Below are 13,218 nucleotides of genomic sequence, written 5' to 3' on the forward strand. Positions count from 1 at the left end.
GACAAATTGATTCAGCAAGGTGTCTTAGAACCTATTGACTCAAGTCCTTGGGAAACTCCCATTGTCACGCCTCTTAAGGCTTAAGGGGACATTCGCATCTGTGCAGATTACAAATGCACTCTAAACAAGGCATTGCAACAGCATGCATATCCTGTACCTGTAGTCAGCCACATTTTGGCCTCCCTCAAAGGGGGGTGTGTTTTTGCAAAGCTGGACTTAGCACAGGCTTATCAACAGTTACCTGTTGATGAAGCTGCTGCCGAAGCACAAACTATTGTAACTCATAGGGGGGCATTCAAAGTCAAAAGACTACAATTTGGAGTAAATGTGGCTCCTGGAATTTTCCAAAGCGTAATGGAAAACACCCTGAGGGATATACCAGGGGTTTGCCCCTATTTTGATGATGTCCTAATAGCAGGAGAATCCACTCAAAATTTAGCTGAGAGGTTGTGGGCTGTGCTGCTGCGTTTCAGGAAAACAGGCCTCAAGCTTAAAAAAGACAAATGCAAAATTGGAGTGTCTTCTACAGATTTCCTGGGATTCAGAATAGATGTCGAGGGCATTCACCCTGCTGAGTCTAAATTAAAGGCTATCCTGCAGGCTCCTAGGCCTAAGTCTAAAACTGAATTACAAGCTTTTCTGGGCCTCTTGAACTTTTACAATGTATTCATACCTAACAAAGCTAATGTAGCTGAGCCACTTCATCGGCTCTTGGACAAACAGGCAGTGTGGCAATGGTCACAAGCACATGAAGCAAGCTTCAATGAGGTTAAGGCCTTACTTACATCAAATGATGTGCTTGCACATTTTAATGAAACTCTTCCTGTGTGCATCGCTTGTGATGCTTCCCCTTATGGGGTGGGAGCAGTACTTAGCAATCTAAGACCTGATGGAACTCAGGTTCCTGTTGCATATTACTCTAGAACCTTGTCTTCTGCTGAGCGAACCTACGCTCAGATGGATAGAGAAGCCTTGGCCATTGTTGCTGGAATTAAAAAATTCCATGATTTCCTATATGGCAGACACTTCACAGTCTACACTGACCATAAGCCTCTGTTGGGGTTGTTTACTACAAACAAACAAACCCCCCATATCATCTCCCCCAGAATGCTGAGATGGTCCATCTTTCTGTCAGCCTATGACTTTTCTTTGGTTCACAAACCTGGCAAGGAAATGGGCCATGTTGATGGCCTTAGCAGAATACCTTTACAAATGGTAGAGGCTGCCCCTACCCCTGCCATCAACATTTTTTCCATTCAGGCATTGCCTGAGTCACCTTTAAATGCCAGGGATGTGGCTGCTGAATCAGCCACGGACCTCACACTCACTCGTGTATTGTCCTGGGTTTTGTCTGGATGGCCAGAGAGTTGTCTAGGTGCTGAGTTTCAGAGTTTCTGGCTTAAGAAACATGAGTTATCCATTTTTCAGGTTGTCTGCTGTGGGGCAGCAGAGTTGTTATTCCTACCTCAATGAGGCCTAGGGTCTTGGCTTCCCTTCCTGAGGGCCATCCTGGCATTGTCAGAATGAAGGCGCTTGTGCGCAGCCATTTGTGGTGGCCAGGGTTAGACAGGGAAATAGAGGCTCAGGTGCACGGATGACACTTGTGTCAGTGCTCACGCCCGGAAATGCCTCAGGCTCCTGTACATAGATGGGAGGAAACATAGTCACCTTGGTCTAGGGTGCACATTGATTACGCTGGGCCCTTTCAGGGTCAATTCTTCTTGGTCCTTGTTGACAGCTATTCAAAGTGGCTTGAGGTTGTACCTGTCTCTTCAACCACTGCTGTCAAGACCATTCAAGTACTGAGGGGGACCACTATGGGCAAAGGGAGAGGTGTTGGCAGCAGCCGGGGCCAAACTGGGAGGCCACAGACGGCCTGTTCCAAGGTTCCGCAAGTGTTCCAAACAGGAATTCAAGGGAACAAGAAATCACACAGGCACCAGTGCCTACTCCAGCCAGGGAGTCACCCAGGGGGCATACTCATCATTCACAAATACCATTCAGCACTCCAGTCAGGGAGAATAACTGGGAGCATCCTAATAACCCAAACATTGCAAGAGAGCTGGCACACAAACAGTCAAGTTGGCCCAGTACTGCCACTGTTTCCAGAAGGAAGCCTTCACATAGGGAGGTGGTCGGAGGGGTAAATTCCAATTCTGGCACCTCCGGCATAGATTGGGGGGCAACTGAGTTTTGGGGCACTGCAGAAACCCCAGACAATCCCGTTATGGGGCTTGGGAGTGAAGGGATGCGTTCCCTTGATAGGTCCATTGTGGGCTTGGAGGGCTCTACAGAAATGCCAAACAGTAAGAGGGGCCCGAGAGCCTACAGTTAGGCAGGTCAACCAGGTTCATGGGGGAGCAAAGTCCTGGTCTGACGGGCCCGGTGGGCAAGCAAGCAGACCAGGCAACAGGGCACAGTTCATGGGGACCACCAGGGTTTGAAAGAGGGGGCAACTCCACGTCATCCTCTGTACAAGAGGAAGTAGGGGATTCTCAGAATCTAAGGAGGTCACAGAGAGTAAAAAGATCTCCCAAGTATCTTGAGGACTTTGTAACCCTGCTGGCAAAGCAGAAAAAGTGAGAGGGTGCCTGCTGTTGTGAAAAATGGAAGTATGGGCATTGGGTATTAATCCCAGAATTATAGCCCGGTACCATTTGTGGTGCGGGTATTGCACAGCTGCAATAGATGTGCAGGTTTGGGGTTGGCACACCACGCTCATGTTGAGGTCACGTATAACTACCTATATAGTTAATAAGTCTCATCCGGGGGGGAAGGGGTGTTGTGTCCTGAGCCTGCAAAGGCAGGCTCGGGACGTTGCAATGGTCCCGGGCAGTTGCAAGCTGCCCGGGACCAGACAGGCTGGCGCCGGCTTCGCACACATGCACGAGGCTCAGAGCGTGCCTAATTGTTACATTCTGCACGGGGACGTTGTTAAAAGGAGTCAGAGAGGCCTGCGAGCCTCAGAGCTGTGTCGGAGAGTGTGAACTGTTGAATAAAGTCTGTTGTAATGAGCAGAATGTCTTCTCTTCATTCGCCGTTGATCCAAGGACTCAACAACGGCCTTTGCAGTATCCCCATGGTCATGCAATCAAAATTCAGATGCTTGGCAATGGACTCATACTTATGACGGTTGCAGTGTCCTGGGCTATGTGGTCATCTTTCAACAGCCTTCTGACAAGCAAAGTCAATGGGGCAGCCAGTTTCACTTCATAACTGTATTACTAACTTAACCTCTGCAGGGGTTCACTTAACAACTGTGGCAAGGAAAGTCGTAAAATGGAGCAAAATTTACCTAACCACTGTCTCGCTTAGCAATAGAAATTTAGGGCTCAAGTGTGGACGTAAGTCCAGGACTACCCGTAGTTATATATTAGCACTGGAACTATGACTTTGTCCTGATTCATGTATATATGTATCCGTGTACTTCTATGGCTGTAGGGGCCTGCTAGGTGTTTCTATGCCTTGCTTTTCTACAATGAGATTCCTCCCTTCTCCTAGCCCAGACATGTCAAACACAAGGCCCAGGGTGCCGGATGCGGCCCACGAAGTGGTTTCATGTGGCTCATGAAGCCATCCTGACCCTAAGATCTGTCCCACTCCTGCCCAGGCCCCCACAGGCACCCTTGATGCGAATGATGTAGAACTGGCCACGCCCATCCAGTAGGCCACACCCACTCCATCCACGTCCACCCAGTAGGCTGCACTCACTCTGGCCACACTCACCCAGCCCCCCCAAGGGCAACCACAATGCTGATGCGGCCCTCAGTGAAATTGAGTTTGACACCCCTGTCCTAGCTCATCACACTAGCTTTCTAGTAATTGTTAAAAACTGCAAATGACTCAAAGCTTTGTGCTCATCCATGTTCATCTGTTACATTTCTCAGGCTTTACTGAAATCACTGAAGCAGGATAGGGAATTCACTCTGAAAAAATAGTACCCTAACACAGAAACCGCTGTTTGCATGTCAGCGCTCATTCTTACTTGAGAAGTGTAATTGTGGCTTACAAAACTGGAGAATGAGTCAATCGATTCACATACACACACAAATCACTCCCACACTTCGTTGGTGTTATTGCCACTGGCTGCCAAAATTTAAAATAAAAAAAAAAGTTTGTGTGATAGCAAAAAGGCCATTTATTGGAATAAACCAAAAGTGTTAATTCAAGCTCTGTGTTTCAGAGCAGTTTCATACATTTCCCTTAAGACTTCTTTTAATGACACTTCTAATTTTGGTTGAGTATGCAGCAGTCTGACTAAGCTGTTAATTGCCCAAAGAAACAGTGATTTTTAAAAACTGAACTATCATAATGAGAAGCAGCTAAATACTTGCAAAGGTGCAAGAATTCAATGTGACTGTGATTTTGCTACCTTTAAATATGTACTCTGACGGCAAACCTGTACCCATTCTTCTAAAAGCAAATTCTTTAGAATTTCGTTATGAATAGTCAATTTATAGGGTTACATTTAATTATCCTGGGGAAAAAATATTTGGATTGTAATATTTCACACACAAAAAAACCCATTTGGCATCAATTCTTTTCCTCATGCCCCACCATGCTGTAATAGTCAGGAGTCACCAGAATTTCAGAAGATTTTATGCAGAGGTTTGTTGCTAAACTTTCTTAGTTTAATTTAAGTTAGTCTGATGCAAAATACAACCATTACATACCAGGAAACGGTACATTAGTGGCAGAGTTTTCTGCTCCTTCAGTGGGAATCCCCAGTGTCTGAAGAGTATGTTCTGCTGCGTATGTTTTGGCTTCATCTACATAGGCACTTAGCTTTGGTGGTGTGAAGGGATGTCTATAAAAAAAAGCAGCAAATATTAATTGCTTTGATCTTCTCAAAGTTAGTACTTTTGGGAACAGTCCCTTGCATTCCTCCTCTGGCTGAATCACTGACCAGCTTAAAATAATTTAATAATTTAAAATAATCCTACATTAATCAATATGCCTGCAAAATAATTGATAACAGATATCAGTTTGTAAATTATTTCACTATGAAATGTAAATGTAATCTTGTATATTTTTAGTACACTTTGGAATGTCACTAAAGAAAGGATTTTTTTTTTTCTCCTGAAATGCATTGGACCTTAGTCAGCATTGGCACTTCTGATTTTAAGTGTTTCTCTTCTCAGTCTTTGCTGTTTTCAAAGCTTTTTTGTTGTGGCTTTTTGTTAATCCTTAATTTAACCAGAGAAAAGAGTTAGCGGGTATGGGATAGTATGTCAGAGCTTATTTTTCACCCTCTGGGGCTCCTGCATCTGCTTTTAGAGTTCATTGTATGACATTGGGTATGTCTAGTTTAATGAAGAGAAGGACGAGGGGGGACATGATAGCAGTGTTCCAATATCTCAGGGGCTACCACAAAGAAGAGGGAGTCAAGCTATTCTCCAAAGCACCTGAAGGCAGGACAAGAAGCAATGGATGGAAACTAACCAAGGAGAGAAGCAACCTAGAACTAAGGAGAAACTTCCTGACAGTTAGAACAATTAACCAGTGGAACAACCTGCCTCCAGAAGCGGTGAATGCTCCAACACTGGAAGTTTTTAAGAAGAGACTGGACATCCATTTGTCCAAAATGGTATAGGGTTTCCTGACTGAGCAGGGGGTTGGACTAGATGACCTCCAAGATCCCTTCCAACTTCTTCTTCTTCTTCTTCTTCTTCTTCTTCTTCTTCTTCTTCTTCTTCTTCTTCTTCTTCTTCTTCTTCTTCTTCTTCTTCTTCTTCTTCTTCTTCTTCTTCTTCTTCTTCTTCTTCTTCTTCTTCTTCTTCTTCTTCTTCTTCTTCTTCTTCTTCTTCTTCTTCTTCTTCTTCTTCTTCTTCATCATCGCACAGTCAGCCAGATGTTCAGACTGGATTTGGCATTTTGTCTATCTATCGAGTCCTTACCTGGGATAGGCAGATGTGGATATTTGATGGTATTACAGATATCGTCGCAAGATGGAAGCAGTTCCTAATAAGGCCGCCTTTTGCAATTGACTAATGGCGAATTTGTCAATGCCAGTGGTGTTCAAGTGGTGCTCTAGTTGTTTTGGGATTGCGCCCAAGGCACCTATTACTATTGGTACTACCCTTGCTTGCCTTTGCCTCAGTCTTTCTATTTCTATTTGTAGGCCTTTGTATTTTGTTATCTTCTCCAGTTCTATCCAGACTTTTTTGTCTTTCTTATCGACAATTGTTAAGTCTGGGGTGTTATGTTGCAGGTGCTTGTCTGTTTGAATTCTGAAGTATTATTATTATTGTTGTTGTTGTTGTTAAATCATAAAAGCAGCATTTAGTGGAATTAGGAATTCCACTGAACAATAAAATTAGATACAAAATAAGATTAAGTGCCAGAATACCAACAATGATGAGAAAACTTCCCCATTTAGGTAGGAGTCTTAAATTGAGCCATCATTTCTACATAAATAGCCATGGAGAATCCATATGCCTCAATTTATCAGGCTACACGGCACAGATACTAAACCATGCAGAATTAGTTTATCACTGTAGGATTCTTGGCTCACTGAGAATCCATTTGGATGTGTAGGTTTTAGATTTTATGAGGAACATATGGACCTCCAGATGTTGATGAGATGTAAGGCCAAGCATCCTTCATCTTTGGCCATGCTGGTTGGGTTATTAGAAAGCACTCACTTCTCTGGTTTATATTTAAATGTCATTTATATTCTAGTCTAGTCTACACAAACACATACACAGTTGTAGATACACGTATGTGTATCAATGTATCTAAATTCATCTTTATTTATTCTGAAACCTAAACATCAAAAATCTTTGTTTTTTAAAAAAATGGAATTTCAATATAGATGCTGCTGCAGCTGCTCTTCCACATCCTTCTAATTCTTTTGCAATTTCAAATTATCCAGGGATTGTAATTGTTTATTTACAAAACCCCTCAACCCTAGTTAAGCCCAGTGGCTATAATAGCTACTTACATTGTAGGATTCTGAGTGGCGAGGGCAGGGATATTGATTTTATATAAGAAGAGTTGTCTTTGGTTTTGTCCAATGGCAGAATAAAGTTGGTAAACAGGTTGTCCCCAGTTATTCTTCTGGCAGATTTCTTCTAATATCTATAATGACAAAATGAATCTAATGACATTCCCACCACCTATGGAATGGCATTATGCAAATCACAAAAGAAGTGAGTAGGCAGGTGATAAGGACAAAGAAATGCCTACCTAAATCTACTTGACACTATACCTTTCTTCCATAATTTTTTATTTGTGCAAGCTGCCCTTCTTCCATCTCAGGCATACATTGATTCATATATTGCTTTTCACCTCTAATCAGTTCTGATCCATTCACTCTTCCTTCATGCATTTGTTTGGCAAATCAGGCCTCACTCATTTTCTGGTTCAAACTATTTCAACCTACTTCTCTTGTGTTGATCATCCTCTTCTCTGTTCTGTGTACTTTCATTTAGCTCTCATTCATTTGGACCTCTTTTTGTTTTATCACATATGTTTTTTAAGATCCCATTCCTGTCTCATTTGATTTTTCTGTGTCTCCTGACATGCCCATTTCCATATGACAAAGAGGGTTGAAGTATCCTCTTATTCCTAGCCATATAAGCATCTCTTCACACAGAAGGCTTCATGCTATCTGCAGCCTATCAAAGTTCTTTAAAATTTCTCCATTCATTTTCTTATCTTTAATAAATATTCTATTAAGGTACATAGCTTTGTTTTATTAAATATAGTGATTCTAAGTGGAGTCACTTTACAATAAAAACAATCATAAAATCAAAACCAAAAAAGACTGGTCCAGTTAAAATGCTGTATTAAGAGAGAGAGGGGGATCCAATACCAATGTTTCTATAGGCATAGAAACCAACAGGGATCTGGATGAGTCACTCTGTTTTAACATTAAACTGGGAAACCAGAAAGCATCCTGGAAAAAGGCAGTGTAGTAGGAAAACCACCATTGCAATCTTGCCAAGAAAACTGCATGGACTTTTCCATAAATCCGACTCAATGACTTAAAACAAAATGAAATAAAAATCTTACAAACATTTGCTCCATTTTCTCTGCCAAGCATAAAATACCTTCACCTTTGGTAAAGAGTTTTCTGATCTGTACAAACTATTGTTTACTATTGTTTATTTGGGTTATCAGTTAATAACATGGCATTGTGTGTGCAGAAAAGGATGGATTTTCATAGATGACTTCCTATAATCTGACAGTATATCCAGCATAATCTGATTGTGCATGAAAGGAGTTGGGAAGCAATGTTACTAATATAGGAATGCTGTTCCATGTCAAAACTGTGTGTAGTGAAATCAAATAGAATACCCCCCCCCCAAATGCTCAGTCTGCAAAGATTTCTTACAGGAATGGTAAAGGTAGTAACAAGAGTTGAAACATTTCCTTTACATCTGTTTTACCCACCTGTGGAGCAAGTTTAATTCCTTGTGGCTTTAAACTGACGTGATTCATTGGCGTAAGCTCCATTCCAGGCAAAAGGTCATAGAGTTTGTCCTCCCCTCTTTTTTCTCCTTTCAGCTGGTATCCACGACCCAGGGCAGGATTAGCCAAGTAGCCTCGACCGCCTAGTCCTCTAATTCCAGCAGCCCCTACAGGTACATTCATGTAAATTTCTAGGAATGTAAGAAGGTATTGAACTGAATCAAATCACAGGAAAATCTTCCTGATTCTTACAGTATTGGAAGGCTTGATTGCACATGCAGGCTTAATGTGGAGTTTTGATGTGAGAATTAACAGTGGGTAACCTTTTACTGCAGGATCTTCAAACTTGGCCCTTTTATGACTTGTGGACTTCAACTCCCAGAATTCCTCAGCCAGAATTCTGGGAGTTGAAGTCCACAAGTCTTAAAGTTGTCAAGTTTGAAGACCCTTGATCTATTATAACATTATAATCTATTATAAGTTTCAGCTTCTTACATTATTTTTAGTATTTTAATAGAATGTACTTCATTGAGAAGGAGCAGTACACAAAGCACAACCTCTATTTATTGTCCATGAAATGAAGAGTGATAATTCACAGCAATGCGCACAGCTAACAGTAGGATTTTATTGTGAACCGGGATGTATCATGTAGGTTTCTAATTATTTTTAGTCTTTGGGTATCCTAGGTTTTTATTTAAACATATTTCAGGCTAAAAAAAGACATTGAACCTGGGAACTGCAATCTTCTGCAAGGGGCAATCACAATATTAGTTTACACATTGTATATTTTCTGCACTGAATTTCTATTTATGTCATTATTAATGTAACACAGGCCTTCCCATTTTCCCTTTTATTAAATGCCTGAAGACTCGGTGACTGAATGTCTTGGACTAATTCTAAATCACTTTCTTATTTGCTCTTTTCTCTGCAGTTATTATTTTCATTTTTTTCTGGGAGCCAATTCTAGGAGGATTTTTTTAAAAAGCAGGGGGCCCAAAACCACAATTGCTGTAGAGATTGGGGGAAAAAAAGAGAGATTTAAGGTTAAGCTTTTCAATTTTAATCTATAATTTTGACATGATTGTTTTACTGACCTCATTCCTATCACACATTGGAATTAGTTCATTTTGTTAGCATTTGGGATGGTTCACACATCCATGTATATCACTTGATATTTCTTTGCTGAATTTCTTAGTTTTTAGAAAGAGACATTTGATTTCACTACCATGGGCACTTTTTAGTTCATTAAGGTTTCAATCAAAGGCAAATCAGGAGAGGTCTAGTTCAAAACTGAATAGTCTGTTCTATTCCTTTAAGCAGAACTTCATGCTCTATCAAATAACCCAAATCTAAGAAAGAGCCCTGGTGGGGCAGTGGTAAAGTGCAGTATTGCAGGCAAATTTTGCCCACAACCTGGAATTTAATCCTGATGGGACTCAAGGCTGATTCCATGCTTCTGAGGTCAGCAAAATGAGGACCCAGAGTGCTGGGGGGCAATATGCAAATAATGCTTCAACATTGAAAATCGCCAAGAGAGTGTTGCAACGTGTCTAAATGCTTTTGCTAAATACAATTGCTACTTGCTTGTAGAGTTGCAAAAGAATTCTGTTATGAATTCTTCATAAACCAGATTTTCACTCAATATTCCTGTAAGCAATACAATTGATATTCTGAATGAGATAACCTTTTTAAATTAAATCTCAGTCATACATTTTAGCCTTCTCTAATTTGTGCCTTTATATTGAACTAAAACCCTTATAACAGCCACTTGGCATTGGCATATTGACTGGAAATTTGGGAGCTGTAATGTAGTTTAAATATAGCAGATTTAAATTTGGGAGCTCTAATATAGTTTTAAAATACCAGATTGGATAAAGGTCATATATCACAACACCCAAGATTCTTTTAGGCATATATTTCATTCATATACATGTCAATTAGTTGGGCTAATTTTATTTTGAACAGCAATACAGGTTTCCTTAAAGATCTTTAAATAAAATGGGTGCATATGTGTAAGAGAGGGAACATGGGTATTTATTAAAGCGAACCATTCCATATCAGAATGTACCTATCAAAAAGAAAAATAATGAAGGATAGTTCAACCAGGTAACAACACTGACACGTTTCACATTGCTCAATAGAATTACCTCTAATGGATGAAGGCCTAATAATGCCTCTGTTGGTGAGATGGCCTTTAGCAGCAGGAAAATGAAGGCTGGGAATGGCAGCATAGGCTTGTGGTGCATAGAAAACTGGAGCTCCTAGATAAGATGTGGCAGGATCATAGACATGGCCAAAGGTGTAAGTAAATTCTGGCAATGCTGGTCCTCGTCCTCCTGTACCTCTGGTGTATCTAACATAACTGTCTTTGTCAACTGGCTTTGCTAATGTAACTTCAATGGGAGAGCCATCCAACACCTTGAAGATGAAAGAGAATACAAGGAAGATATATGAGATACCATTCATCTTGATCATCATCACTCTAGTCATTGTCTATCCACTGCAGGATGAAGGCCTCTTCATCGGTCTTGGAGCTATCTTTTGCCAATTCAGCACATATCTCATCCTATATATGAGATATAGGATGAGAAAAATAAATAATTTATAAAATACTAGATACTAACCCATACATACACACATATACCAAGGGGTCATAGGAATGAAAGAAATGCCTTTTTTGGTATGTAGCTCATTTGCAATTATAGTTTCTGAAAATATTTCATTGTATACATATAGGTAGTCCTTGACTTATGACCTCAACTGAGCCCAAATTTTCTCTTGCTAAGTGAGACATTTGGTAAGTGAATTTTGTTCCATTTTACAACCTTTGCTAGCACAGTTGTGAAGTGAATCACTGCAGTTGTTAAGTTAGTAACATGGTTGTTAAGCGAATCTGGCTTTCCCAAGGATTTTGTTTGTCAGAAGGTCGCAAAAGTTGATCAAATGACCCCGGGACATTGCAACAGTCATAAATATGAGTCAGTTGCCAAGTGTCTGAATTTTGATCACATGACCATGAGGATGTTACAATGGTCATAAGTGTGAAAAATGGTCATAAGTCACTTTTTGAGCCATTGTAACTTCAAATGGTCACTAAGCAAACTGTTATAAATTGAGGATTTCCTGTAGTGTAAATCTGGATTTACTGGCATACAGATTTGGTATCACTGTATGAAAATTGTCTACATAAGTGGGGCAAGACTTGCAGAGATGTTTGAAGACCAGCAGGAGAGGTACATCATGACACACACACACACACACACACAGAGAGACACAAACAAACATAGGCACAAACACATACACATACACACAGAGCTCACTTGGTATTTTTGAAAACAAATTGTGCACAGTTGAAATGGACTAGTTTAGACTGGTATTTTGCTACTTGAACATTTATGGGATTATAAATAATGCAGTTGCTTTTGGTTGGCTCTAATGATTTATCAGGCAGCTCAAAATCCAAAGAACAATGAACCACATATTTCATAGTAGAAAAACTGCTGAAGTGCAAAAAGAAGCAATTCACTTCAGACTCTCTGCCAAGCCTTTTATAGTGCACATTATTTGTGTGCACTATACCCCAACAGCAGTGTTACCAGTATCAGAACCAACATTATGAATCATATTATGCAACATGCATGCAACTCTCTCTCTGCCTTCCAGCAACTGCAGAACTAATCCATCATTACCTTGCCATTTAAGATGTTCATGGCTTCCACAGCATCTTCTCGATTATTAAAGTGCACAAACGCATAGTCTCTAATTTTCTTCACACGTTCCACTGAACCTGTAGTAGAGATTTGGAAGATAGACCTGTAGTATGCATATTGGTACAGTAAAAGGCATATACTTATGCTCTGCCTTTAAGCTGGGATCTCATACTTGAATTTTAAATTATAATTTTTGTGCTGCATATGATTAAATCCTGGCAATATAAACCATAAACCATAATTGCACTGTTTGAATCTCTACTAGTTTAAAAGTTTTGTATTATTTTCCCCCTTTGGTATATTTAGCAGTTGCTGCATCCAAAAGGGAATTTCCTTTTGTGTGTCCTGTTCTTCATAGCAAGAAGCAACAGGCCATCATATCAATCCTGTCACAGGTAATCCTTGACTTACAACCATTCATTTAGGGATAGTTCAAAGTTACAATAACATTGAAAAAAGTGACTTATAACCATTTTTCACATTTACGACCATTGTAGTATCCCCACTGTTCACATGATCAAAATTTGGATGCTTGGCAACTGACTCATATTTATGATGATTATAAGTCGTCGGGGTGTGTGTGTCATCTGATCACCTTTTGTGATCTTCTGACAAACAAAGTCCATGGGGAAGCCAGATTCACTTAACAACTGCATTACTAACTTAACAACCACAGTGATTCACTTAACAACTGAGGTAAGAAATGTCATAAAATTGGGCAAAATTCACTTAACAAATGTCTTGCTTAGCAACATCAATTTTGGGCTCAATTGAGGTCATAAGTTGAGGAATACCTATACAGCTCATTACTACCAGGCTGTGTTGTGTAGGATAGGCAATTGTTTTGTGTCATTCACATGATATTAGAAGCCCATACACTGTTGTATTCCATTTAGAATTTTTCTTATCACTTTTGGGGTTGTTTTTATTTTTTAGAAAAACATTTAATAAAGTGGGAAAGAAGGACTACTGTAGTTACACATTGCAGCTTTCTGATAACACTAGGAGCTCTTTATTTGAGAGAAACTTGAGTAGTAGCAAAGCTTTATTGATTTCTTAGTTGGTTTAGAAATGTCAGAGCTTTCCTGCAAAT

The 13,218-nt window shown here is 40.2% G+C and overlaps 1 protein-coding gene across 19 annotated transcripts in view; it reads right to left on the bottom strand.

Moving 5' to 3' along the window:
* The window catches only part of A1CF (APOBEC1 complementation factor), a 119,530-nt gene that overhangs the window by 61,891 nt on the left and 44,421 nt on the right, over positions 1-13,218 (bottom strand). For 17 of the 19 annotated variants that reach the window (XR_005559418.1, XM_039365402.1, XM_039365489.1 and 14 more), the window contains exons 7-11: positions 12,105-12,202; positions 10,563-10,833; positions 8,398-8,606; positions 6,944-7,080; positions 4,674-4,807 (exon numbers count right to left, since the gene is read on the bottom strand). Coding sequence is in view for 18 of the 19 variants with exons in the window: in XM_039365402.1 (XP_039221336.1) it covers positions 4,674-4,807; positions 6,944-7,080; positions 8,398-8,606; positions 10,563-10,833; positions 12,105-12,202 (849 nt within the window). In the remaining variant the exon portion in view is untranslated. The remainder of the gene's footprint in view (positions 1-4,673; positions 4,808-6,943; positions 7,081-8,397; positions 8,607-10,562; positions 10,834-12,104; positions 12,203-13,218) is intronic. The other 2 variants (XM_039365380.1, XM_039365471.1) reach the window with 1 other exon arrangement.

The sequence above is a fragment of the Crotalus tigris genome, unplaced genomic scaffold (assembly GCF_016545835.1).
Source record: "Crotalus tigris isolate CLP2741 ecotype Arizona unplaced genomic scaffold, ASM1654583v1 scf7180000017593.213868, whole genome shotgun sequence".
Classification (NCBI taxonomy): Eukaryota; Metazoa; Chordata; class Lepidosauria; order Squamata; family Viperidae; genus Crotalus; species Crotalus tigris.